The 27,617-nt window shown below is 36.6% G+C and overlaps 1 protein-coding gene across 1 annotated transcript in view; it reads left to right on the forward strand.

Annotated features, from left to right (window-relative positions):
- Window positions 1-11,028, forward strand: part of LOC131147742 (alpha/beta hydrolase domain-containing protein VTE7-like) — a 73,225-nt gene extending 62,197 nt beyond the window's left edge. Inside the window, exons 7-10 of the mRNA XM_058097289.1 lie at window positions 9,796-9,888; window positions 10,043-10,138; window positions 10,704-10,769; window positions 10,900-11,028. Of these exons, the coding sequence (XP_057953272.1) occupies window positions 9,796-9,888; window positions 10,043-10,138; window positions 10,704-10,769; window positions 10,900-11,028 (384 nt within the window). The remainder of the gene's footprint in view (window positions 1-9,795; window positions 9,889-10,042; window positions 10,139-10,703; window positions 10,770-10,899) is intronic.
- The last annotated feature ends 16,589 nt before the right edge of the window (window positions 11,029-27,617 follow it).

A 27,617-nucleotide genomic window follows, 5' to 3' on the forward strand; every position in this document is an offset into this window, starting at 1 on the left:
GCTGGAGTGGATCATTGGTGGGGCTAACTTGGACTCCATCCCAAATTCAGTGTAAAGCTTTTTATTTAGTATTTGGCTTTCTACGATTGTAGAAAATGTAGTAGTCGAGGAAATACTGAAGTTTTGTTCAAGGAGATGTTGTTTTCAGGGTGTTGAATGGGGAACCCTGCGGGTGTAAGACTAGACATTCTAGGAACTTTTCAGAAATCAGGTAAGGGGATAAACTAAGTCAGGATTTAATGAAAGTGTATTTACTATTTTACAACATTTAGTTTCAAATAAATATGTACATTGTAGAATTATATTAGAAATAATGTTGTTGATCAAAAATATGGATTTCGTGTATAATATCAAAAATAAGTTTATTATCTCTTTTGTGTGGCATAAGTAATATTTACCACGAAAATTATGATGATGAAATATTATGTTTACAAAATAGGTATGTTATTACTGTTTTCAAGAAAATGTTAAAATGATACAGGGATTTTTCAGACTAAGGAATTTTATATGATATGTCGGCGTAAGGGCCGAGGATTCTACATGATATGCCGAAGTAAGGGCTGAGCTTTTATATGAAATACCGGCGCAAGGGCCGAAGATTTTTATGATATGCAATACCGGCGTACGGGCCGTGATTTATAAAACACAAAATGCCAGCGTAAGGGCCGTAAATTTTATATGATATGTCATGCAAAGATGTATGAAAATATTAACATGACAGATATGAGTATGAAATAGCCATGTATCATTATTTGGAAATATGTTATATGTTATCAAAACCTGGTTGGCTTGGTTTAGGCTTTCAAGAAGCACAGTACCGTACCTATATGATCACGATCATGTTTATGTTAGTGCTACCGCTTGCCGTACGAGGTAGTGGGAGTTCGGCAGTCGATGTGGTTTATTGTAGCGCAAACGTCCCTCTGGTGTCCAGACCGGGAGGGGCAAACCCATCATACTTACAGACTTATGTTGATCTAGCTTGATTGGCCAGCCATTGTTAGGTCCCGCCTTTGGGCCGCACAACCCAGTCATGTGGGGGTAAGACATGACATCAGCCAACTAACCGTCCAGGATGTTTTCTATGTACAGTTATATGAGATGATTTATGTGTATAGAAATTCAATATGTTATACCATGATATGATAAAACATGTTTCTCTTAAATATGATACAGACAATTTTATCAAGTATGTTTATGTACTGTTATATGTATAATACGAAAATACTCATGTTGCCACACACTGATATTACTTTATTTCCCTTACTGAGAGGTGTCTCATCCCAAATTATATAAACATTTCAAGAGCCCCAGATAGAAGAGTCGATAGAGCTCTGTTGCATTAGGATTCAACTGTTCTACCTTGATTAAAGGGTAAGTCTTTTGCTAAGGTCAAACGGATTTTTGGATGACAACCCTAGGACTTGTTTTTGGATATTTTGGGTTGTGTGTAATCATATGAGGGATGTAGTAAACTCTGGTATTGTGTTGAATGATAATTTGATATGTATATGTTATTATGTTTCCTGCTGCTTAGGTATCAGTATTGTATTTCAGGTATACCCCTGGTGCCCTTGGGTTCAGGTGGATTATGATTTACCAGGTTGATTATGATTAGCCATGGTTATTATATAGAATATTATTATGGAAAAAAAATAATTTGTAAAATAAGCAGGTCGTTACAGAGTAGGCTACTGTAGTGGAGAACAGTTCATCAGTTTTGAATGGGGATCTTTTGGCTGTTACTACAGATTCCAATTACTTAGTCGATATTTGCACTTTGGATTCGGCGTGCTCATATCATATGTGTCCATACAGGGACTGGTTTGACCCCTATGAACCAATCTCTGGAGGGACGGTGTTGATGGGTAATGATGCTTCCTGTGGTATTCTTGGTATTGGAACAGTTAGAATCAAGATGTTTGATGGTGTGGTTAGAACCATCAGGGATGTGAGGCATGTTCCAGATTTGAGAAAAGAATCTGATTTCCTTGGGCTCTTTGGACAGTAATGGTTTCTCTTTTTGAGCTAGGGATGGCGTGTCGAAAGTGGCTAGAGGTTCACTAGTAGTAATGAAGGGTCATCTGAGGAACAATTTGTACACTCTGGTGAGTAGTACAGTGACAGGTTAAGCTGCAGCTAGTACCTCTTCAAATACAGATACAGATGATACTACTCTATGGCATATGAGGCTGGGTCAAATGAGTGAGCGTGGTTTGCAGGAGCTACACAGGCGAAACTTACTAGGAGGTAATTCTTGTTGTAAGCTTAAGTTCTGTAAATACTATTTGTTTGGTAAACAGCACGGGGTGAGTTTCAAAACAGGAAAGCATACGAGCAAGGAGGTACTGGAGTACATTCATTCAGATGTATGGGGTCCAATACAGGTACAGTCTCACAGTGGTGCTATTTATTTTGTCTTATTTATTGATGACTTTTCTAGTAAAGTCTGGGTTTATTTTATGAAGCATAGGAGTGAGGTACTTAGTAAGTTTAGGGAATGGAAAGCTCAAGTAGAGAAGCAAACAAGGAAAAAGGTGAAGTTTCTGAGATCTGACAATGGAATGGAGTACAAAAACAGCCATTCATTGACTTCTGTAAGGAAGAGGGGATCACTAGGCACTATACAGTTCCACATGGGCCATAGTAGAATGGGGTGGCTGAAAGGATGAATAGAACATTACTAGAGAGGGCAAGGTGTATGAGGAATCAGGCTAATATGCCTAAGTCATTTTGGGCAGAAACAAAGATTATGGCATGCTACCTGGTGAATAGGTCTCTTTTTGCAGCTATTGACGCAAAGGTTCCTAAGGAGGTATGGACAGGTAAGCCAATAGATTACTCTGTGTTGAGAATATTTGGTTGTCCATCGTATGTGCATGTGCCGGAACAGGACAAATCAAAGTTAGACTCTAAGCCAAAACCGTGCGCATTTATTGGTCTCCAAGAAGGAGTAAAGGGATACTGGTTGTGGGACCCTATAGCACGAAAGGTGGTCATTAGCAGGGATGTGGTCTTCGATGAGGAATCCATGTTAAAGGAGAATGCTGATACGAAGGTGGAGTCTGATTTAGCGGGAATACCTATTCAGGTGGAGCTGGACAGTATTCAGAATTCAAGTATGGGTAGTACTCAGACTACTGTTGTTGATTTTGTTGCACAAGATACAGTGAGATAGGCTACATTTCCTCAGGAAATTCCTCATACAAGTGATAGACATAAGCCTATAAGGCTAGCCACCGGCAGAGAAAGGAGGAATGTTAAGCCTCCGGTCTGGCATGGGTTTGAGGACTTAGTTGTATTTGCTCTGATTACTAGTAGTGCAGATCCTTCTGATTTTTAGGAAGCAGTTCAGAGTTTTGAACGAAATAGTTAGCTTGGAGCCATGGTTGAGGAAAATGGAGTCTCTTCGTAAGAATGACACTTGGGCGTTGGTTCAGAAGTCCAAGGACAGGAAGTTGATTGGTTGTAAGTGGGTTTTCGGAAAGAAAGAACCTACTTCAGAATCAGAAGGAATAAAATATAAGGCCAAGTTAGTAGCAAAATGATACAAACAGGAAGAAGGTATAGATTATAATGAAATCTTTTCTCCTGTTGTTAAACATACTTCTATTAGATCCATGTTAGCATTGGTTGTCGTGCATGATTTAGATCTGGAACAGATGGATGTAAAGACAGCTTTCCTTCATGGTGAGTTGGAGGAAGATATCTTTATGGAGCAATCGAAGGGGTTTGTGGAACAAGATAAAGAACACTTGGTATGTAAGTTGAATAGGTCTCTTTATGGTTTAAAGCAATCCCCTAGGCAATGGTATAAGAGGTTTGATTCTTATATGTTGAGGATTGGGTATGTTAGAAGCAATTATGACAGTTATGTTTACTTCAGATTGCTTAACAGTGGTGTATATGTGATCCTTATGTTATACATGGATGACATGTTAATTGCCTCTAAGAGTACTGATGGGTTGAATGTGTTGAAAGCCAAGTTACAGGATGAGTTTGAGATGAAGGATCTTGGTGTAACTAAAAAAATCCTTGGCATGGAAATCTGGAGGGACAGACAACAGAAGAAGTTGTGGTTGTCACAGGGTAAGTATATTGAGAAGGTGTTGGAAAGGTTTAACATCGATAAGGCTAAGCTGGTAAGTACACCTCTAGCTGCTCATTTTCAGTTGTCTGCTAAACTATGTCCTTCTACTGATGAGGATAAGTTGGATATGGCTAGTGTGCCTCATGCCAGTGCAATAGGGAGTCTGATGTATGCTATGGCATGTAGTAGACCAGACTTGTCATATGCAGTTAGTTTGGTAAGCAAATATATGACTAATCTAGGTAGACTGCATTGGAATGCGATGAAATGGATTTTCAGATATTTGCGTGACAATTCTGATTATGGTATCCTGTTTGAAAGTATTGATGATTGTAATGTTCAGGGTTTTGTGGACTCCGATTATGCAAGTGATTTGGATAAGAGGAGGTCTACTTCTGGCTTCATTTTTACCATGGCTGGTGGTTCCATGAGTTAAAAGGTTATGTTGCAACCTACTACAGTTTTGTCTACTACAGAAGCTGAATACATAACTTTGGCAAAGGTAGGTAAGAAGGCTTTGTGGTTAGCTGGACTGATTTAGGAACTTGGTTTTATGCAAGATAGGTTACACATATTCTGTGATAGTCAGAGTGCAATCCACTTGGCAAGGAATCAGGTCTACCACTCTCGTACAAAGCATATTGACGTGTGGTACCATGCAGTTAGAGGTTGGATTGAAAGTGGTAAGTTCCAGTTATTGAAGATCTACACAGATGGAAATGTTGCAGATATGCTCATGAAGCCTGTTACATTAGCTAAGTTCAAGCGTTGTCTGGACTTAGTTAACATAGTCTCTTGTTGATTGTTGACAGAGCATCCCAGAGCGTGGGAATGGAATGTTGTGCTTAATTGTGATTAAATGCCAAGATGGAGATTATTAAAATATATGTTTATTTTTATTTATTTGTTGTGGCTTTTATCACAGCCGTTGGATTGTCTCTAAATCCAACGGTTGTGTGGTGTCATATATATGTTTGTAAGTCATGGAATAATATAGGGATTGCTTGTCATTTTGTGCAAGGAGGGCTAGAGAGGGGTTCTCTCTAGGAAGAACTTTTCTCCAACAGGTTGAAGATGAAGGGGTGTACAGGGGATCTGGGATCGGGGAGAGACTGATCAGATCTTGTATTGCCATCATTTCATGGTGAATTTTTCTCCAGGTGCACACTCCGTGGAAGTAGGCAACTTTGCCAAACCACATAAAATCTCTCATCTCCATTTTTCTGTGAATGTTCTTTGTGTGATTTATTTTGTTGATCAGAAGATTAAAATCGCTACGCATCAACAAAGTTGCAATAAAATATTAAAAAAGAGAGGAAGCATCAAAGAAAAGAAAAAGAAAGACTTGAAGAGAGTAGAGAAAAAAAGAAGATAATTGGAGGTTGGAGAAAGAGGATTCCTAAAGGTTTTCTGCTAACCTTCACCAAACTCATTCTCCTTCTTCGTGTAAAAGAGGACTGCCTCCTAACCTTTGACCTTTGAAGTCCTTCAATATTGGAGAAAATGCTAAATTGAATTCTTGAAATTATATGCATGCATAGGTTTTTTAATAATGTGATGTTCTTAGATTTTAATTATTCTTTGATTATTATATGAATTACATATGCATCTTCAATTAATTTAGATAAGGATGTGTTAAGAATATAAATAGAACAGAGAGAGAGAGAGAGAGAGAGAGAGAGAGAGAGAGAGAGAGAGAGAGAGAGAGAGAGAGAGATACATATGCATCTTGAATTAATTTAGATAAGGATGTGTTAAGAGTATAAATAGAATAGAATAAGGGAAGAAGGGGGAGAGAGAATTACATAAAACCCCAATATAACAGGAAATTACACCACCAAAAAAGTCTAATATGAGCACCAATTTCCTAAATCTATGCCAAAAATAAGTATGCAGAATAAGCAGCCTGAATGATACAGGCGATCCTCCATCAGAATATATTGTTGCATCCTGCATGCTTATATCAAATGATAATGTGTGAATTTCATGTGCATGTGCATATTCATGACTAATGTGCACGTTCTGGTCACCCTTTTCATCGAGGACCATGAACTATTAGAAACTTGATTCCTGTCAAGAGGGGGATAAGAAGGTAACTTGGGATTTTTTTACCCTAGGCACAAATCTAGGGCCAAAACATTTTTGTGTGTTTTCTTGTTTCTTGGATTGGTTTTATTTTCCCCACTTTACTGTTAGTGTAAGGACTATAGATGGAGAAACTAGAGAATTTCCAATCACCATAAGTGTACATCAAGGATCTGCTTTGAGCCCTTATCTTTTTGTTTTAGTGATTGACCAACTGACTAAGAGTATTCAAAAGGAGATCCATGGTGTATGTTGTTTGCAAATGATATTGTATTAATTGATGAAACTAGGGTTGGAGTAGAGGCTGAGGTAGAGTTATGAAGAGAAGCTTTGGAATCTAGAGGCTTTAGGATAAGTAGAAATAAGACATAATATATGAAATGTAATTCAGTAATGGTAGGAGAAATATTGGAGACAAAGTTAAATTTTGGGTCTATTGCGCAAGCTGAAGGAGAAATTGAAGATGATTTAATGCATCGAGTTAAAGGAGGTTGGGTAAAATGGAGAAGTGCTTCAAGTGTGCTTTGTGATCGTAGAATACCCTTAAAATTAAAAGGGAAGTTTTATAGGACAGCTATAAAACCAGCTATGCTATATGGATTAGAATGTTGGGTGACAAAGAAACAGAATATCCAAAAAGTAAAAGTTGTTGAGATGAAAATGCTTAAATGGATAAGTGGTATGACACTGAAAGATAAATTAAGGAATGAACATATTCATGGTAAGTTGGGTGTAGCTCCTATAGAAGATAAGATAAGGGAGGGACGACTCAGATGGTATGGACACTTGCAACATAGGTCACATAGTGCGCTAGTGAGGAAGAGTGAGTTACTTACTATGGGGGCAGTAGAAGGGGTAGGGGTAGACCTAAAAGAGATAGTGAGTAAGGATTTAATATCCTTGAATCTGTCAAAAGAAATGGTCCATAATCATATAAATTGGTGAAGAAAGATTTATATAGCCGACCCCACCTAATGGGACTTAGGGCTTGGTTTTGTTGTTGTTATTGATGTGTTAAGAATATAAATAGAATATAATAAGGGAAGAAGGGAGAGAGAGAAATACATAAAACCCCAATATAACAGGAAATTACACCACCAAAAAAGTCTAATACAAGCACCAATTTCCTAAATCTATGCCAAAAATAAGTATGCTGAATAAGCAGCCTAAATGATACAGGCGATCCTCCATCAGAATATATTGTTGCATCCTGCATGCTTATATCAAATGATAATGTGTGAACTTCATGTGCATGTGCATATACATGACTGATGTGCACGTTCTGGTCACCCTTTTCATCAAGGACCATGAACTACTAGGGACTTGATTCCTGTCAAGAGGGGGATAAGAAGGTAACTTGGGATTTTTATCCTAGGCACAAATCCAGGGCCATAAAATTTTTATGTGTTTTACTGTTTCTTGGATTGGTTTTTTTTTTTTTTTTTTACCTAGCTTTACGATTAAGTTTATTTAATCATTTGTTTGCTTCTATTCCCATGGCTTTTGCAACTTAAGCTTTTTCAAATAGGTCTAAGCATGAGTAGGGGTTCAGATATGTTATGTCCATTGTTTGTTTTATGAAAATTGACGTTAAAGTTTGCATTTTCATTGCTTATCCACCGATTAGTTATGCTCGGAAGCATAGGATGTGTCAGGCTCTTCTATTTTATCTTTTTAATGGTACTGATCTCTTTGAATGGTGGAATGTTTGATTTAGTGGATGTTTGTGTTCTTAACTTCTTGTTTATTTTCTTATATGTGATGGGTGACTTAAACCGAAGCTTGGATTTGTTATTTTTTAAAAGATCTTTAGATTATCAATTTTCCAATAAGTAGACTGAAAACACAAATTGGGGAGTGGGCCTTTCATGAGACCCATAAACTTTCCTAATTTATAACTTAATTCTGGAACCCTATTTATGATAGATCTGATTCCTATTATTCAAAAATGTCTAATTTGGAGTTATGGCCCTATTGAGTGGGGGTGTTTTTTTGGGTGGGGGGGGGGGGGGGGTGGTGGGGCGATGATGGTGCATTAGGATTCCTACAACCTAGAAAAGGACTTGTGATCCCAACATTAGGGTGAGTCCCAATTACTCCAAATTTGACCAACTAAGAAGCAGTGATTAAAGCTTCAAAGGCTCTTGGGTCCTTGAATAAAGGTTGATACAACTTGTGCAATTTAGGTAGAGAACTTGCAAGGGACTCAAAATTTGTTCTCAACCCCAAAAAACATCAACAGAAGGAAAATTTCCAAAAATTTAAAAGGAAAATAGCACTTCTATTTTATAAGCAGTCCGAGGGCAGGGTTTGACAAGTAGTACAAGATAGGATTTTCCATTTGGCATTTTGCTATGCAAATCAGCTAGATGCAGGAATGGAAATATGAAGCTTGATATCATATAAGATAATATAGAAAAGCCTAGAATCCACTAGGAAAAAATGTCTAGAATACACCAAAGAATATTAAAGTTGAGACAAATTTATTTAATAAAGACTTCTTTGCTGATTACAATATGTTCCTATTTATAGGGAAAAGGAAGTGCAAAAATTCATGCCTTACTAGGAAATGTTGAAAAATTACCAAAAATTAATTAACATTCTATAACTATGATATTATTCCCGAACCCGTGTTTAACTAGAAAATGATCTATCAAATCTAAAACTCATAGAAAATGGTGGAATTCAACTCCAAAAATGGAACCCGATGTGCTATCTCATATGAGCTTGTTGTAGAGTTTGGAAACCCCTTTTCGTTGATATCCTATCATGTATTGTAACTGATCCTGGATCAGAAGTTACATATGCTTGAAATTTTATCATATTTCTTATGCATTTCCTGTATTTTCCCTTGCTTACCTCTTGGTACGTCTGAAACTGCTCTGCATGTCAGCCTACAACTTAACAGAAAGAATCCCACAAGCCATTAGACTACTTGAGGGATCAACTTGGCTTGGAGAAGGATTTTAAATTTTCTTTCCATTTGTTGCAAGGTACCAGAACTCTGCCCCTCCATTGTTGTGTTCTGCTGTTAAGAAACTAAGATTTGAATGGAGAAGTAGCTTGCTAGTGTGAGTCCCCAGAATAAGCATAATAGATATAAATAAAGTAAGCTATCATAGTGATATTGCTGTTTAACTATTTGTTAATTTAGGAATGCTTTCAACCTGCAAGTTGTAGTTCTGCTGAGGAGCAGTCATTAGCATAAGGGGGTTGGAGACTACTTGCATGTTACTTCTGTTTTCTGAAATGTCTGTTCCAGCGAATAGTATGATCTTAGTATAAGTATTTGATAGTTTACAAAAAAATTATATAAAATAATATCTTCACAAAGTTAGTGCCAGTGCAAAATTTTTATGAATCCATGACGCAAAATAACCAAGGAATTGCTATTTTTAAAATTTTCCATAGGAATATCTATTCTTATCCTGTTCCATGTCAGATGGGAACTACACAAACTTCTGCAGGAGTGATTTTTAGCAAATTATTACATCCCTCTACATTTTCTACTCCATTCTGTGAAGGCGTGAACCAAACATAAGCTCAGTTGCTCAGCTTCTTCTTCAAGCTGCAACTCCTCCATTTCAGTTACTAATTGAAATTGTTGTTCTTTGAAACAGGTTTCATTGTTAAAGAGTATCCCAGTACGACTCTTTGCAAGTTTTCTGGCTTTCAATGGTATGCCAGTATCTACAATCATAGACTGGACTAATGTGAGCACATAAATTACTCGTCTTTTATGGTTCACTGTTGCAAGTTGAAGGCTAATGAATGTAAAAATTTCAAACTGGCTAATTTAAAATTTATATAAAGTGCAACATGGATATATATATATAATGGCAGCTTATTTCTCATTTTGCCATTTAGATTGGCCGCTTACACTGTCTACTGCCTCGATGGAATGATGCAATGGTTAATTTTATGTTCAGTGGGGGCTACAATGTTGCTGCTCAAATAAAACAGGTATAATAGAAATTATAATTGTAATTTCCGTCAGTATTTGCATACATATAATCATCAAAGGAAGTGCGAAGGGCCTATAGTAAAGAAGTCTGCTTCCTTCCTGTTATATACTCATATGGCACACAAATGCTGGACATGTCATGGGTTCATGGGATATTTTTTTCAGGATTTCTATAGTTGGTGCTAATTATGGCTGTTTGTCTCTTTTTATTTGATTTCATTTTAATTTTGTAGAAGTTGCTATTCACAGGTACAATAGTTCAAAATATTGGATTACTTAATAGAGGAAAAGGGAATATAGAATTAGGGGCTTTGGATTTGGACTTGTCCGGAATTGGGCGAAAGCTTTTTTATTTTATTTTTATTAATCACTGAGAACCCCAAATCGGGGGAGGCCATGAACAGCCTCACGGCTCCCTCCTGATAAATTGGAATTGGACGAAAACTGGATGCAGTTTAAAGGCCCTAATTCCATGTTTCCTAAAGCATAACTGTAATCAAGTTCAGAGTTGCGTGATGTTTGTTTGTTTCCATTGAGCTGGAGCTGTTATATTTTGTTCCACAGGTAAAACAGAGAACTCTTGTCATCTCAAGCGAGCATGACCAAATCGTCAGCCATAAACTGGCAGTGGTGAGTTTTGACATTTTACTTAGCAAGATCATAGTCTAATACTACAGATGCATGCACATGCACTTTAAAAAGTGCTACAGCGTTTTAAATTCAGGGTTGAGTTGATGCCTTCCTGTTTAACATGGTGCAGAGATTATATTCAGAACTGCAAAATGCCATTATGCGTCGTGTGCCAGATTGTGGTCATCTTCCACATGTCGAGAAGCCCCAGATTATTGCAAAGTTAATCTCAGATTTTGCTCGAAGTGATCACTGCTAGGTGCTAAGGTTGTCCATTTGCTTCACCTATACGGATGGGTTTTATTTTGGAGTTGGACAATGAGAGTTTTAATTTACCATTTGTCAAACTATCTAGCTAAGAATTCTGGTGTGACATAGCTTTTTATACGAAAAGACATTGCTACTAGTGCAAGTTTAAAGAAAACTTGGTCATTGTTTATAGAAACCCCTTTATTGAATGGATAGGAATATAAAAATTGGGAAGGAAAAACCAAGGACCATGGTTTTAAATAAAAGCCGCGACAGTTATGTAACGCCGTTACGTAAAGGTTTTTTGGGTTACTGATACCGTTACACAACGCGAAATCAGTGGGAAGAAAAATCACGGCCGTAGCGGCTGTTACGGACCGCGACCGTTACGTAAAGGCCGCTATGGCCGTTACGTAACCGCTACAGGACTGTTACACCAAAAAAATATTTTATTTTTTACTTTTTCTTCTCACTTTTTTTCTCTCTTTCATATATCATTATCAATATACCAAGTGGCAAGAGGTGGAAAAGATTATAATGAGGATGACAATGATACAAAATTTACTTTTTCTTTAAATACTCACAATAGATGCATTAATTAACACTTTTAAAATACTAACTTGTTAAGGAATTTTTTTTTTTAATAATATTAGTAATGTGATATTTATGTTCTTTATTTTTCAACTTCAACCTTCTTTCTGTTATAGTTATTTTGTATTTATATTATTCGTATGTCTTATGTGTCTAATAGATTAATGGAGTGTATAATGTATTTTATTTTATTAATTCATTTAGCACACATAAGAATTTGTCACAATAAGAACAATGAGAAGTATAATACGCGCACACACGTAATTTTCTATCAATGATGGTTTAAAACAAATGTAAACTTGTTGCCCTTACCAAATAACTTAGTTACTCGAACTAAAGGGTCTAAAATACACTAAAACCCTTTCTAAGAATGGCCAAAAGCTTAAAACATGCAAGTACGCTAATATGCACAAGGTTGTGCGTGCTTAAAAAAAATTCACGGCCATTACACCCGCTTCCCGTTATGTAACATCCGCTACTCCTGCTTCCCGTTACACCAGTTACCGTTACGTTATGCTACCCGCTACCGCGATTTAAAACCATGCCAAGGACTATGTCCAGATTGTGAGATATATCAGACAGAAAATGGACGACTGTTCTGTCTAATTGGGAAGATGCCATTAGTATAAACACAACAGGAAGCACAAATGTGAAGAAGATTTGTTATGCAAGGAGAGACTTAACACAAGAAGGGAGAAATGAGATTAAATAAAGGAGAAAGAAAGCCTACGAGGAAAATGACTGAAACAACAAGATAAGAAAAGAATTTCACTAATGTAAGGAGGAAAAGGAAGAAGATGGTTGTGGGCTAGCGAGTATTTGGTAATTAAGGGGCTTCTTTGTATCATTTATTGTTTTTGTTTTTTGTTTTCATTTCAATATGTTGAAAAAAATAAATTATGACAGCACATTTGTTTACCTTAGTTTTTTTATTTTTTATTTTTTGTTGTTCATTTTCAACTATTTAAAAAAAAAAAAATACAAAGTAGATTGTATGATTTTTAATTATTTAGGTTTAATTATTTTGACAATTTGTACTTCTACATCAAAACTAACTTTTGTGCTTCAAATAATTCAATTTATGCACTTTCAGTTTATTATTTTTGTTTCTGATTTTTAGTTTTCTTTTTTGGTATTTGTTTTCATAATTTTTTGCAATAAAGACCAAATGACTCTTGTGGTTAGGTTTAATTTATGGAATCTCAATTCTTTGGAATAAAATGGAATCAAACGAGAATGTGAAAAAAATTATACAAATATATAAAAATTTATAAAGGAGGTAACTTTTTGCAAAAAATTATATTATCACATCAAACATGGAACATGATATGAATAGACATCCTCATATTAATTCCTTATCTATTTTTTGTTATAGATTCATAAAAATATTTTTTATTGTCATTTACTTTTTGATGATAATGCAATTTCTTATATAAGCTATGAAATCCTTAAATTATGTTTGTTTTATTTACAAGAAAAATATTTTGTGAACCAAGTCTTATTTAAGGGGTTGAGATAAAAAATATATCATTATCGATTTGGGGAAATCTCCTCGCTACATTCCATCCATCCTATTTAAATGGGTGGACACTTACTTTTCATCCAACTTAATAAGAACTAAATCATCCAATTGATAAATATTCAATATCTAATAAATCATGGTTTAATCTTTTAAGCAAGGGATGTCATGAAAAAAAGTTCAGGAGTCTTGATCTTTAATCACTTCTATTCGTTATCCTATTTAAAAATCTTAATTTTGATTGCCTTACCTCTTTTCCTTATTTTTGAAGGGGATACTTTCTATCAAAGCTTTTAAACAAGTCAATTTTGATATCAAGCTAACTTAATAGATGTTGGTTGAGTGGTCAGGCTCTCTCCATAGAGCACATTCAATCAAGGCATCTACGTCGAGGTCATTGATTGTTTTGTGCCAACAACCATGTCCCCTACATCTTGTCAATGAAATGTTTGAAGACGAATGTACGAGTAGAAATGTGTTTAACAAAGCATGTAATGTTTGGTTGCCAATTTTACATGTGTGATTTGTCTAACTATCATCAATCATCTTATTTTAAAATAGTAGGCTGAGCCAGTTGCTAGTAATTATGCATATTTGAAACAGTAGACTTGTATAATGTCAACCACAATGACCATGCTTATTCCTATTTTGAGGATACTAAATTGACAACAAGTAGGTATAAAACGGTCATCTTCAACCTTCTACTTCATAGTTAATATATAGGGCTCCTCTTTCTTGCTACAAAGTTCCCTTTTCTATGTTCACCCTTTATTACTTCTTGCCCATTTATCTTTACCTCTTAAGTGATGCTTAGTGACTTATCATTATCTGAGGAAATGTCTAATACACCTCCTTTTTTAGTTTAATAATTCTCAAAAGTCTCTCTCTCTCTCTCTCTCTCTCTCTCTCTCTCTCTCTCTCTCTTCTCGATAAGGTTTCCTCTCCTTTGCTCTTTTTTCATCCTTTGTATAAGCACAATAGAAATAGATAAGAAGGAAGCTATCCTCTAACAGGCAAAGCCAAAGCCCTTTATTCACAAGAGCGAAAATAAGGTTATGGCAGTTAATGTCATTGATATGTAGGCAAAAAACAAGGTCGAGAACTATGTCACTAGAGAACCTAGGCAAGAATCTTATGAAATTTCCTTTCCTCAAGGTGGCAATGGCATCTTTGTCCCAATGATTTTTGGTCATGTAGTCTATCTATTTGGGAAACTAATCCCAAAACATTATTATAAGATCCTATTGTCAAATGTGATAATTGTAATACAAACATTTTAAAAAGTGGCAATTCCATGTGTTCGTCGATAGGCATCCTTAAAAATTAATGTTTAGCAATTTGACTAAGTTTAGGAAATTGACTACTTATGGAATGAATATATTTTTACAGTCCTCTAGCTATCCTAAGTTGAGTTCTTGCTACAACTTTCTCTTTTTAGTGTGACAAGCATGTTATATGCTATAAGTGCCAATGCATTTATCATGAGGTTTGGCAATATTTCTCCAACTTTGTTTAATATTTGATCCTATGAAGAAGAGGTCTACATAACCATGCCCATACTTACACTCCTTTCTACAATTAGGGAACCTTGCTATATTTTTCACTCCATAGCTAGGTCATAAGAAATGTAATAGGGTTAGCAATCACCTTGGTGGAACAAAATAACCATTTCTATTTAAATGTGATCACATACTTGCCTAACAAACGGAAGCTAGCATTAGGGCCTCAAGTCATTTCTTATGTACATCGAGGATTTTTGTGGTTTGGTATTCCCTTCTAATCGTGAGAAACTCTTTATTAGCGTAGAAAACATTCTATATATAACATTGTTGACCTGATAGGTCACACTCAGTTTTGATTATGAAAAATACTCTTGGTACTGATGGTTGTACTAAGACTTGCATACAGGTTCACCGTGTGCGCGCTTTCGGACTAAAAGACATATCACGACGGCGTGTGGTGTTCATGCCGAAGAATGAAGAATTGTGTTATGTATTTGTATTCATTATTTCATTTCTTCATTCTGGGATGTAAATTTAATTATGGACTGTGCACTCCTATGGCTTGTAATAATTTACATCATGTATGGTAGGCAGGTATGCTCAAATCGACCATAGTTGGACTTTAGGTACCTACACTAAGTACACAAGTCCCCAACATCACTTATCATATCAGGGTAATCAAATCAAGGCTAAAATTAACTTATTGGAAAAAGTTGAGAAGGTTCGGGCGACTGAACCTATGCCGTATAAAACGGCTCGGGCGACCGAATGAGTTAACATGTTGACTTGGTGTTCGGCCACCCGAACCTGATTTGAGCGTGTCTTCCCCGGGCACCCAAACTTATGTCAGAGCACTTTTCAACTACCCAGGTGACCGAATGATTACGTTCAAATTGCGCTTGGGCGACCGAATTGATCAGTTCGGTTAACTGAACTATGAGTCGGGCACCCGAACTAACGAACAAATGCTACTGAATTTTATTCGACCGATCAACTCACTCTTCGGGCACCTGAACCACTAAAAGTTGGATTTTTGACTATATCTATTCGGGCACCCAAACCTTAGGCCAGGCACCCGAACCTCGCGGGTTAAAATAATTTTTATTGATTTTTTAAATGGGGTAAACTAGGTATATTTTCTCAATGGCATTTGAAATAATTTTTTATACCCATTGTGTCCCCAACGGTTAAAAAATCATCCTTGTCTATATATACCCATTCATTTGTCATAATTAGTAAGGATTAGCAAACTTGATTAGGGCAAAATTCTCTCAACATCCAAAACCCTATATTAGCCAAATACTCTTCCAAACACTCACATACCCCCCACTCTTGATCTCTTTAAGCATTGTGAGTATCTCTAAGGCTATTGTGCTTAATCTCTCTAGTTAGAACTCTCATTTGTATTATTGCTTGATTGATTTTTTTTTAGAGTTCAACAGTAAAGCTCTTCCACTGATTTCATTTGACAAATCTAGTGTGGAAAGATTTTGAGGGTTGTGGTTCTTGCATTGTCATTGCAAGATACCTAAACCTAGGTTTTGGTGTGCAAAAATCCTTTTCAAAAAGCTAGTCTTTCAAACAACTCCATTGTGCTTTGTATATTGAAATATCTTATTGAGTTTGTTTGATTAAACTTGCTTAGCATATTTGAAACCTTGATTTGATTTTGTGTTATTCACATATTGTGTTTCAAATCTTGCTTGGATATACATTCTAGATCTAAATTGAAAATCTATACTTGATTGAATGGTTAGCACACATTAGAGCACTGAGCATATTTACATATCATTTGTGCTTGCAATATTGATTGAGTTGTATTGGTCCACACATTTGCTTGTCTAGAAGCATATTTCCATATACAAACTTTATATACACATTGGTTGTATTCCAGGCATGGGCTTGAAGAGGGAGACTAACCCTGTGGAATAGTCCTAGATTGACTTAGACCTGGTTAGGAAAGTTAGGTGCATCATCTTGTTAAGGTGTGTTGGTTGAGGTTAGCCCCTTGAATTGACCTGGTTGTATAGGTGCCGCTCCACCCGTTTAAGTGAGCATTATAGTAGTAATCCTTGTGCTGGTGTGGCCAAGGCGAGGACGTAGGCAATTTGGCCAAACCTCGGTAAAATATTGCGTGTACTATTTACTTTCTACACTTTGCATTTACTGCACGTGTATGTTTATTTATTGATTGCTTAGACTGACCCTAGGATGTATTATACTATTGATAAAACCAGTTAACCTAGGTGATAAATTTTAAATACCCAATTCACCCCCCCTCTTGGGGTTGCACCAGAACTAACATTTGGTATCAGAGCCTTGTAACTTAAACTTAGACGTCATTTAGTAAAAGATCATGATGGCTCGTGTTAGTGCATCCCCTTCATGTGAGGGAAGATTGGTCACACACCCACCTGTATTCTATGGTGATAACTATACTGTATGGAAATTCAGAATGACTATGTATGTGAAAGCCTTAAATTGGAAATTTTGGAAAGTCATTGATCGGGGTGGTTGTGTGCCTATAAAATCTATTGGGTGTACTGATGTTCCTAAATCTGAGTGTGAATTAAATGACCATGATAGGAACTTAGTACAGATAAATTTTGATGCCATGAATACCTTACTGCATGCTTTAGATTCTAATATTTTATGTGAGGTTATAGCGTGTAGTAATGCTATGCAGATTTGGGATGAACTTGAGAAGATATATGGTGCGTCCATGCAAAAGGAAGTCATCTCTCCATGCGACTCTGGCTCCACTAATCTTGAGGGAGGTAACCGGTGTTTTGTTGCTTTATCTGATGATGAGGTTATCTCGATTCCTTCTACTTCAGTAAATAAATATGAAAATGATTCATGTACTGACTTGAATGACGTATCTGACTATGAATCATATGATAGTAGTGATAGTGAAAGCATGCCATCTTATGAGGAACTGCAAGTTGAATACATTAGGACTCATAAGTTACTTGTTAAATCAAATAAGAAATACTTTATGCTGAAAAACAAGTATTATGCATGCGTTAAAGAATGTGACTCAAAGGTTATTGCTGAAAGAGAAATGAAAATTAAAAACTAGAAAGAAAAAATGAATCATTAGAAAAGGAATTGACTATTTTGAAATCTAAAGTTTCTAATGATGATAAAAAGGACTACTTGATTGCAGAACTAGAGAAGAAAATAGAAGATCAATCTAAGATCATCTACACGTTCACTAGAGGTAAGGAAAACTTTGATAAATTGCTAGGTTCACAAAAATGACCTTCGATAAGGAAGGTATAGGTTATAATGAGATTGAAAATAAGAAAAGAAAGAACCTATACCTGGGGTGCTATGTAAAAGAATCAAAACATTATGCTAGTACCTCCTCTAGTCCATACACTCCCACCACATGTATCTTATGTAAAAAGAAGGGGCACACAAAATTTGATTGCCCATTTAAAAGAAAAGGTGTGAGACCTAAACAAGTATGGAAAATCAAAAATCGCCAACTCCTAACCCATCAAGAATAAAAGGTAGAAAAATGATATGGGTTGTTAAGAAAAAAAACCCCTTGAAATTCAAGGAAGAATTTGCTCAAAGAGGAATTACATGATCACATAATTTTTCTTTAGTAGTTAGGATTAGCTATAGGGGGTAGTATCTTCTAAAGGCTTAGGAAGTGGTTCGGGGCTGAAAGTGTAAAATCTTAGTATATGACCTTATATACTATGTACTTTGAAAAATCAAGCCAATCTACAAATGCAAATACATAACCAATATGAACTTAATGCAGATATTCATTGGTTAAAATATGAAATCATTGGCTGTTTAAATAAAAATCCACTTCCAAATGGACATGGCTTGTTTGCCTTGTATTTAAATTTCAAATTTCTTAACTCAAGCTTAATCATGAATATCTAAAGTTAAGCATACTTCGTCCATTGCACAAGTCTGAGCTTTAGGAAATGACTAACGCCTTAAGTATCATCTAAACCTAAACTCACCTTGGAGTCTTTATAAATGCCCTAAGTGATGTAGACAAATCATAGGGGTCTTAGTTTTGGAAATCTGGTCAAAATAGAATAAGTTGACCAAGCTCGGGCGACCGAACAATACAGTGCATTTGCACTTCGGGCGACCGAACTTGGAAGTCCGACCAGGCCATTGACCAAGCTTCAGGCGGCTGAACATTCATGTTCAAATTAATCCGGGTTGCTGAACATGGTTCAGGTAACTGAATGAGGATTTCAGGCGACCGGTTCATGCAGTTCATTTTTAGTTCGGGCGACCGACCCTCAATTTTACAAAATGGCGCTTGAAATTCAGCCGACCGAACCATTTCTCAGTCAACTAAAAAGACTCAGTGGAGGTCTATAATTAAAGTTGTTCGGGCGACCAAACTTCTGCTCAGGCACTTGAACCATGCTGATATATATGGTTTTTTTGCAAAATTCAGTTCATTTTTCCCATATTCTTAAGAGCCTCCTTACTTTTTCCCCATCTTTTAGCCTAGTACTCCTTAAGAAATTCTTATGGCTAGGGATCACAGACGTGCCACTGTGGGTATTTCACTTGAAGAGTGGTTCCCTACACCCAACCGGTGTATTAAGTATGACAGGATTTTCCGCCTTAAAGACCCCATCTTAGGACAAATCCTAGATTTAGAATTCATGCAAGCCCACTTCAACAACGTCCTGGATATGTTTTGGTACCAGGGTGGTACGAGTTTATCGCCTTCCAGCCCAGGGGGATGTATCCTCTGCTCATTCGGTTGTTCTACGCCAATCTTGCACAGGATGGCCAGGGTTACTATTCTAGGGTACTTGAAACATATCTCCATTTTGACGACACTTATCTAGCAAAGAATTTTCAGATCCAACGTGGCGATTTCATCTGCTTTGATTCTTCCTCCACTTGGCTTGGCGAGCAGGATTTCACAGTAAGCACCTTCATCAATCTTATTATGATGAATCCTATAGCTGCTTTGACACATACTCCCAGCTACAGATCTCTGAACTTAGAGGCAAAGGTGGTACACCACCTAATTTCATATAATATATTGCCAAAGTCAGGATTGAGAGACCACGTATCCTATTTAGTTTGTTTTGTGATGCGGTGCCTCTTTACTAGAAAGAAGTTAGATCTCCCTAGGTTGATCCTATGGTGGATGTTTGTTAAGACTATTGGGAGATCCTATGGTGGATGTTTGTTAAGACTATTGAAAAGAGGATCATTTTACCCTACGGTGGCATCTTGTCTAGGCTATTCGTTAGGGAGAGGGTTAATAGGTCGACACTTGCTACCATCAAGAAAGTCAGGTCCTCCAACATCTGTAACTTCACCACACTAAAATTAATGGGATACGAGCTCATAGGCAACATGTGGTTGCCCACTGCACCAGAGAGTTGCCCAGGAGCTCAAGAGATCCTGCAAGAGCTGCCCTGTACGCCATCCAACGCCGAGATCATGGCGGCCATTACCGACCTCTTTGCATTATTTCAGGAGTTTAGGGGCTCCATGACATAGCAAGCATATTCATCTTATGTTAGAATTGACTCTCTTTATAGTGAGTTCACCGGGTTCCAGTCCGAGGTGCGGGCTAACTTTCATATTTTCGGTGAGCGGTTAAGAGAGATGAATGACGACGACATTGGGGAGAATGATCAAATGGAGATGAGTGGTGAGGAGGAGGATGATGATCACGACGATGGGGAAACCTAGTGGTGTATCGTGAGGACCCGTTTCTTCATATCCCAGCTTTTATCTGATCCACTTTCATGCTTTATTTACATACATTTTATCCGGCTTGTAATAACTTTAAAATAACTTTTATTTTTGTTATGACGATCACACTCACCCCACACACACGCAGATATTATCCTGTGGTGATTGTGCTTTTTTTTTATGATCATATATATCTGATAGTATTCAGGATTGCATGAGTTTTGTGCTTGGATGACTATACTATTGAAATGCATGCTTAGTGTAGAATGCGTCCTGCATGGCAGATACAGTTGATGAGAATTGCCTGCTGGTAGATTTAGGTTCTCGCATGCCTTAAACTCTTGAAATACTGCTTGTTTGAGGATCATTTTTGTGCAGGTTGAGTTTGGAAAATGTCTTGTTTATAGTCGACATGCTGTCGAATTTTCTGTAGACATTTGCCCAAAAGGCTGAAATGATTGAATATCTTGTGTGCAAATGAAATTTGATCTTAGATTTTAAATACTTACACTTAGCTCATTTGCTTTCAAATTTTAAATTATTTGGAGTTGGTTGTGCTTATATATTAAAAGTGCTTAGATATTGGCAGGTTCTTATGGATTGACCACATTTTTAGACAAAATGCTGTCAAAATTTTTGAAAATTATTGCACATAACTTTATATCATTTCTAAATACTAAACTTCTTAAAACTTGAGTTGTGTTTATTAAATAATATTTGAATTATACTCAAGTTGATTTATAAAGAAAATGCATATTCTTAGGGGGAGTTACTTAACATTAAAATCATTAGGCCTTGAGAAATACATATGTATTGTGCTTTCAGTCTATAAATCATTCGAAAAATACATTATCTATATGGTATCAATGTGCATGCTTTGGTAAATCTTTGTTTGATATCATGCTCATTTCAAAACAACATGCCTTTACAACTAGTGGTATTCTAACATTTGGTATCTTAACAGTTGGTATCCTCACTACCACGTAGTTGTAACACTTGGTATCAGGCCAACTTGTTTTCACTATACTATACCTTGTGGAAATACATGTTTGTTTTGGCAACCAAAGATGATTATGGTAAAATTTACATTTAAATATTTTTGAAAGGAAAAGTAAAAGCCAAATGAAAATTTAATCTTCATCCTTGCATAATCATCCATTAGGGGAGTATAGAACATTAAGATTTTTAATGTGCTGCACGTCACTCTTACTTCCATGATGCACATTCTATTTGGGTTAGTTAATTGAAATTTGCTATATATTGTTCATGAAAACTCCAAACAGGTCTCTTAGATACAAGCTTATGATGTGGAATGGTCTATTTTCAAATGGCATGCTGCCGATTTTTTTTTTTTAAAATTCCTCCCAATATACCTTCTATATCTAAATGACATCCTTTGCCTTTGCGCTTTATTGCTTAACCCTTTTTTCTGTTGCCAAAAGGGGGAGAAGAGGCAAAAGTGGGTAAAACAATGCTTAATCATGCTAAATCTTTAATTACCCATTACTTTAATTATCTTTATGCATAGAGTTAGGAGGAGCCCTTCTTGGTTGTACCCACTTTTGCATAAAATATTTGTCATCATAAAAAAGGAGTAAATTGTTGACCTAATAGGTCACACCCAGTTTTGATTATGACAAATACTCTTGGGACTGATAGTTGTACTAAGACTTACATGCAGGTTCATCGTGTGTGCGCTTTCTGACTAAAAGACATATCATGACAGCGTGCAGTGTTCGTGCCAAAGAATGAAGAATTGTGTAATGTATTTGTATTCATTATTTCATTTCTTCATTCTGGGATGTAAATTTAATTATAGAATGTGCACTCCTATGACTTGTAATAATTTGCATCATGCATGGTAGGTATGTAACGACCTGCTATTTAACTAGGTATATATTTTTATATATATATACCATGATATTTAACATGCTCGGATACCATACTAGTTAAACCCAATTATTAACCTAAGCAGCGAGAAGCAGAAATCATATAGACATAACCATATGTAAATATATATACATATATATATATATATATATATATATATATATATATATATACAATACCAGAGTACTAACATGTTTCCCAAAATACCCTCAACTATGCTGGGATATACAAAAATCCTCCACAAACATACTCACTATCTACTGACAGGGCAGTACTGAAGCCCCTCTATCTGTGAGCTTGATCTACTCATCTACCTGGATCACCTGAAAAATGATTCAACACTAGAATGAGCCAACGCTCAATAAGACGAAATATGCTATTACTAGTGTGTGGGAAATGAGTTACAATATTATGAAAATCTGTTTTCATATAATCATGTATAACTGAATATGTAAATAAAGTACAAATGATAAAATCCACCCCCCTTTCCATGTTGCTTAACATAACAGTATTATAGGTTACTATTCAAAATACTTCTAATGTACATAAGTATATTCCCCGTTTCTGTAAATCTGTATATACATAATAGTAACTGAAAACTTTCCTTGTGGATAACTGTATGTCATGATTTAACCCCTCATGACAGGGTTGTGCAGGCGGGATCTACCCTAGCTGGCCGACCAGGATAAACTACTATACTCTATCAGTCTAATCTGCCCACCTTAACCCATATCTGATGGGGAGTCTGTCCATGTCAAAGGCCTAGGTGATCGACCTACTACCGCATATTATCTAAATAGGTGGTTGCACTCATAACATAAATATCTGTAGCTACGGTACCGTGCTCTACTGTATGGTCCAATAGGGTCTGATACTATATTATACATCTCTATATACAACTATCTGATTTACCATGATTCTGAAATGACCGTAATAACCATGATACTGAATAAACTGTAATTGTAATCCATATGTCATAGTACTGAGAACTGTATAATCATAACACTGAAAACTGCATAATCATAGTACTGAAATTCGTATAATCTTGGTACTGAGATTCGTATAATCATGATACTAAAATTCGTATAATCATGGTACTGAAATTCCTAAAATCATGGTACTGAAATTCGTAAAACATATCTCCGTACTATATTCATATTCTCAAGTCACACCATACTTTAATACATAATATTCATAATTTAATAAACTGTATAATATTTTAAAATTACCTAGCATAGCATATTTTCTTTACCTGATTACTGGAAAGTCCCTATGGTATATTAGCCTAACACCCGCAGGGCTTCCTACATAACACCTTGAAAACAACATTTTTCAGAACAAAATATCAGTATTTTTGCGCTTATATCATTTCCTATAACTGTCAAAAGGCCAAAAATGGATTAAAATGCCTTACCCTGAATTTGGGATGAAATCCAACTTCGTTTCACCAACGATCCGCTCCGGTAGACTTGCGGAGAACTTTGCCAGGAGCGTTGTGGTGGCTTCGGATCGTCGATCCGGTGACTGGCGGGGCCGAAATCGAAGAGAGAAAGGAGAGAGACCGTAGGAGAGAGAAAGGAGAGAGAGAGCACTGAAAATGTGATAAAAATCTGAGTTTGCACTATTTATAGGGCTAGATTCGTTGACGAGACACGTCACCTCATCGACGAGTCCTTCAGTAAATTCGTCGACGAACCTTACCCTTCGTCGACGAAATTCAGAGTAGCCCAAATCCTTCTCTCAGAATTTTCTCGTCGACGAGACGAGACCTCATCGATGAGGTTGTGAAGACCTTCGTCGACGAATCCCTGAATTCGTCGACGAAGCCTGGAAATTCCTTGAAATTATATTCTCCAAAATGCAATGTCATCGACGAACGCGAACTATTCGTCGACGAAGTCTACTGCCTCCTTCTATTATTGATTCCATTTCTCTCCCTCATTATTATTTAAATACTATTATTCTTCGGGTCACTACAAGGTAAGTATGCTCAAATCGACCATAGTTGGACTTTAGGTACCTACACTAAGTACACAAGTCCCCAACATCACTTATCATAGGGGAATCAAATTCAGGCTAAAATAAACTTAATGGAAAAAGTTGAGAGGGTTCCGGCGACCGAACTAATGCCATATAAAACGGCTCGGGCGACCGAATGAGTCAACATGTTGACTTAGTGTTCGGCCACCCGAACTTGATTTGAGCGTGTCTTCCACGGGCACTTGAACTTATGTCAGAGTACTTTTCAACTACCTGGACGACCGAATGATTACATTTAAATTGGGCTTGAGTGACCGAATTGATCAGTTTGGTTAACCGAACTATGAGCCGGTCATCCAAACTAACGAACAAATGCGACTGACTTTTGTTCGGCCAACCAACTCACTCTTCAGGCACCCGAACCACTAATAGTTGGATTTTTGACTGTGTCTATTCGGGCACCCGAACTTCAGGCCAGACACTCGAACCTCGCGGGTTAAAATAACTTTTACTGATTTTTTAAATGGGGTAAACTAGGTTAATTTTCTTAATGGCGTTTGAAACAATTTTAATTATACCCATTGCGTCTCCAACGGTCAAAAAATCCTCCTTGTCTATATATACCCATTCATTTGTTATAATTAGTAAGGATTAGCAAACTTGATTAGGGAAAAATTCTCTCAACATCCAAAACCCTATATTAGCCAAATCCTCTTCCAAACACTCACATACTCCTCACTCTTGATCTTTTTAAGCATTGTGAGTATCTCTAAGGCTATTGTGCTTAATCTCTCTAGTTAGAACTCTCATTTGTATTATTTCTTGATTGATTTTTTTTTAGAGTTCAACATCGAAGTTCTTCCACTGATTTCATTTGACAAATCTAGTGTGGAAAGATTTTGAGGGTTGTGGTTCTTGCATTGTCATTGCAAGATACCTAAACCTAGGTTTTGGTGTGCAAAAATCCTTTTCAAAAAGCTAGTCTTTCAAACAACTCCATTGTGCTTTGTATATTGAAATATCTTATTGAGTTTGTTTGATTCAACTTGCTTAGCATATTTGAAACCTTGATTTGATTTTGTTTTATTCACATATTGTGTTTCAAATCTTACTTGGATATACACTCTAGATCTAAACTAAAAAACTATACTTGATTGAGTGTTTAGCACACATTAGAGCAATGAGCATATTTACATATCATTTGTGCTTGCAATATTGATTGAGCTGTATTGGTCCACACATCTGCTTGTCTAAAAGCGTATTTTCATTTACAAACTTTATATACACATTGGTTGTATTCGAGGTGTGGGCTTGAAGAGGGAGACTAACCTTGTGGAATAGTCTCAAATTCGCTTAGACCCAGTTAGGAAAGCTAGGTGCGCCATCCTGTTAAGGCGTGTTGGTTGAGTTCAGCTCCTTGAATTGACCTAGTTGTATAGGTGCCGTTCCACCTGTTTAAGTTAGCATTATAGTGGTAATCCTTGTGCTAGCATGGCCAAGGTGGGGACATAGGCAATTTGGTTGAACCTCGATAACATATTGCGTGTACTGTTTACTTTCCGCACTTTACATTTACTGCACGTGTATGTTTATTTATTGATTGCGTATACTGACCCTAGGCTGTATTACACTATTGATAAAATCAGTTAACCTAGGCGATAAATTTTAAATACCTAATTCAGCCCCCTCTTGGGGTTGCACCAGAACTAACAAACATGTTGTTATATAACTATTTTTTTGAGCTCGTGAAGAAACTCACCACCCCTCATCAATAAATTTTTTGCCTCTTCCTATTGCCAGCTCCTCCTTTCTTGCTCTATTATATTTCTAACTTTGAGAGACAACTTCTCAATGTTATGTTCTATAGAGACCAAAGGTATTAAAATCTTTTGTTTTCTCCCTCTTAATGATCCATGTTGGCTTTGAGATTACAATCTTGCTATGTGGATGAGCATTTTGAACAATAGCATCTTTATTGCCTAAGGAACAACAAGTGTGGAGTTGAAGTATATAATACATTTTCATTACTGCACATACTAGTTTGGCCTTTCTCAAGCAATGCCCTTTTCATATGCACTACCTTTTTCAAGAACTTGATTTAATTAACCACTTTCCTACATCTCATAATAGTTGAGCTGTTCACAAAGATATTTAGTAAGCTAAGGGCTTATTTTGGCTTTAAATTATTTAGCTATGAACCCATAAGTACTCTTATATTCCAAATGAACAATGTGGGTGAGTCACGTGCCAAATATTTCCACTCCCCCTTTTAAAGACATTTATCACCTCACCAATTATGAGGCTTAACCTAGCATCAAATATTGACTCAAGAAATTTGTGAATGAATTTGGCCCTAATTCTACCACTTCAATGGCTATCTTGACCACTCTTGTTGGTCAAAAGCTATGAATTGACTCCTAGATTGGATTTTAAAGATTAGTGTGCCAAAGATTGCTTGGAGATTCTACTTGACCAAGAATGGCTTTGAAGATTGTTTGGGTCAGTTGGTGCATAGGATTTTGTTAAAGCCGGATTCTGTTTGGGTGCCAACGAAAGGCAATGGTGGTCCCAAACAAAGAGAAAGTTGAAGAAAAACAGGGGGGGGGAGGGCAGATAAAAGTACACCACTTTATTATTACTTTTTTGAAAATATAGGGAAAACAAAGAAAAATCCTAGAAAGTTCTATGGAAGTCAGAAGTTTAGCTTGGGAGTACAATTGTGCATAGGGAAGGTAATTACTAACCATTTTAGTGATGGTTAGCTGACTAGCACCCCTTGTTGACCTCATTGGTCACACCCAGTCTTGATTATGACAAATACTCTTGGTACTAATGGTTGTACTGAGAATTGCATGCAGGTTCACCTTGTGCGTGCTTTAGAACTGAAAGACATATCACGATGGCATGCGGTGTTTGTGCCGAAAAATGAAGATCTATGTGTTGTATTTTGTATTCATTTGATTATTTCTTCATTCTATGATGTAATTTATTATGAACTGTGCATGTGTATGACTTGTAATAATTTGCCTCATGCATGGTAGGTAGGTATGCTCAAAATGACCATAGTTCGACTTTAGGTACCTACGCAGACCTTAGGGATCACAATTCGGTCAACTGACACCGGATTTTTTCTGGGAGGATAGAAAGTCCTTAGGTCTTAAACAAATGCACTAATAAGTCCCCATTATCATCTTCATATCAGGGGAATTATAATTGACTAAAAATTGAACTAAAAATTGAAAAGATTGAGAAGGTTCGGGCGACCGAACCTATGCCGTATAAAGCGGCTCGGGCAACCAAACAAGTAAACATGTTGACTTAGCTTTGGGCAACCGAACCTCTTTTGAACGTATCTTCCTCGGGCACTTGAATGCTTGTTAGAGCACTTTCAACTACTCGGGCGACCGG

Source organism: Malania oleifera, chromosome 1 (genome assembly GCF_029873635.1).
Source record: "Malania oleifera isolate guangnan ecotype guangnan chromosome 1, ASM2987363v1, whole genome shotgun sequence".
NCBI lineage: Eukaryota > Viridiplantae > Streptophyta > Magnoliopsida > Santalales > Ximeniaceae > Malania > Malania oleifera.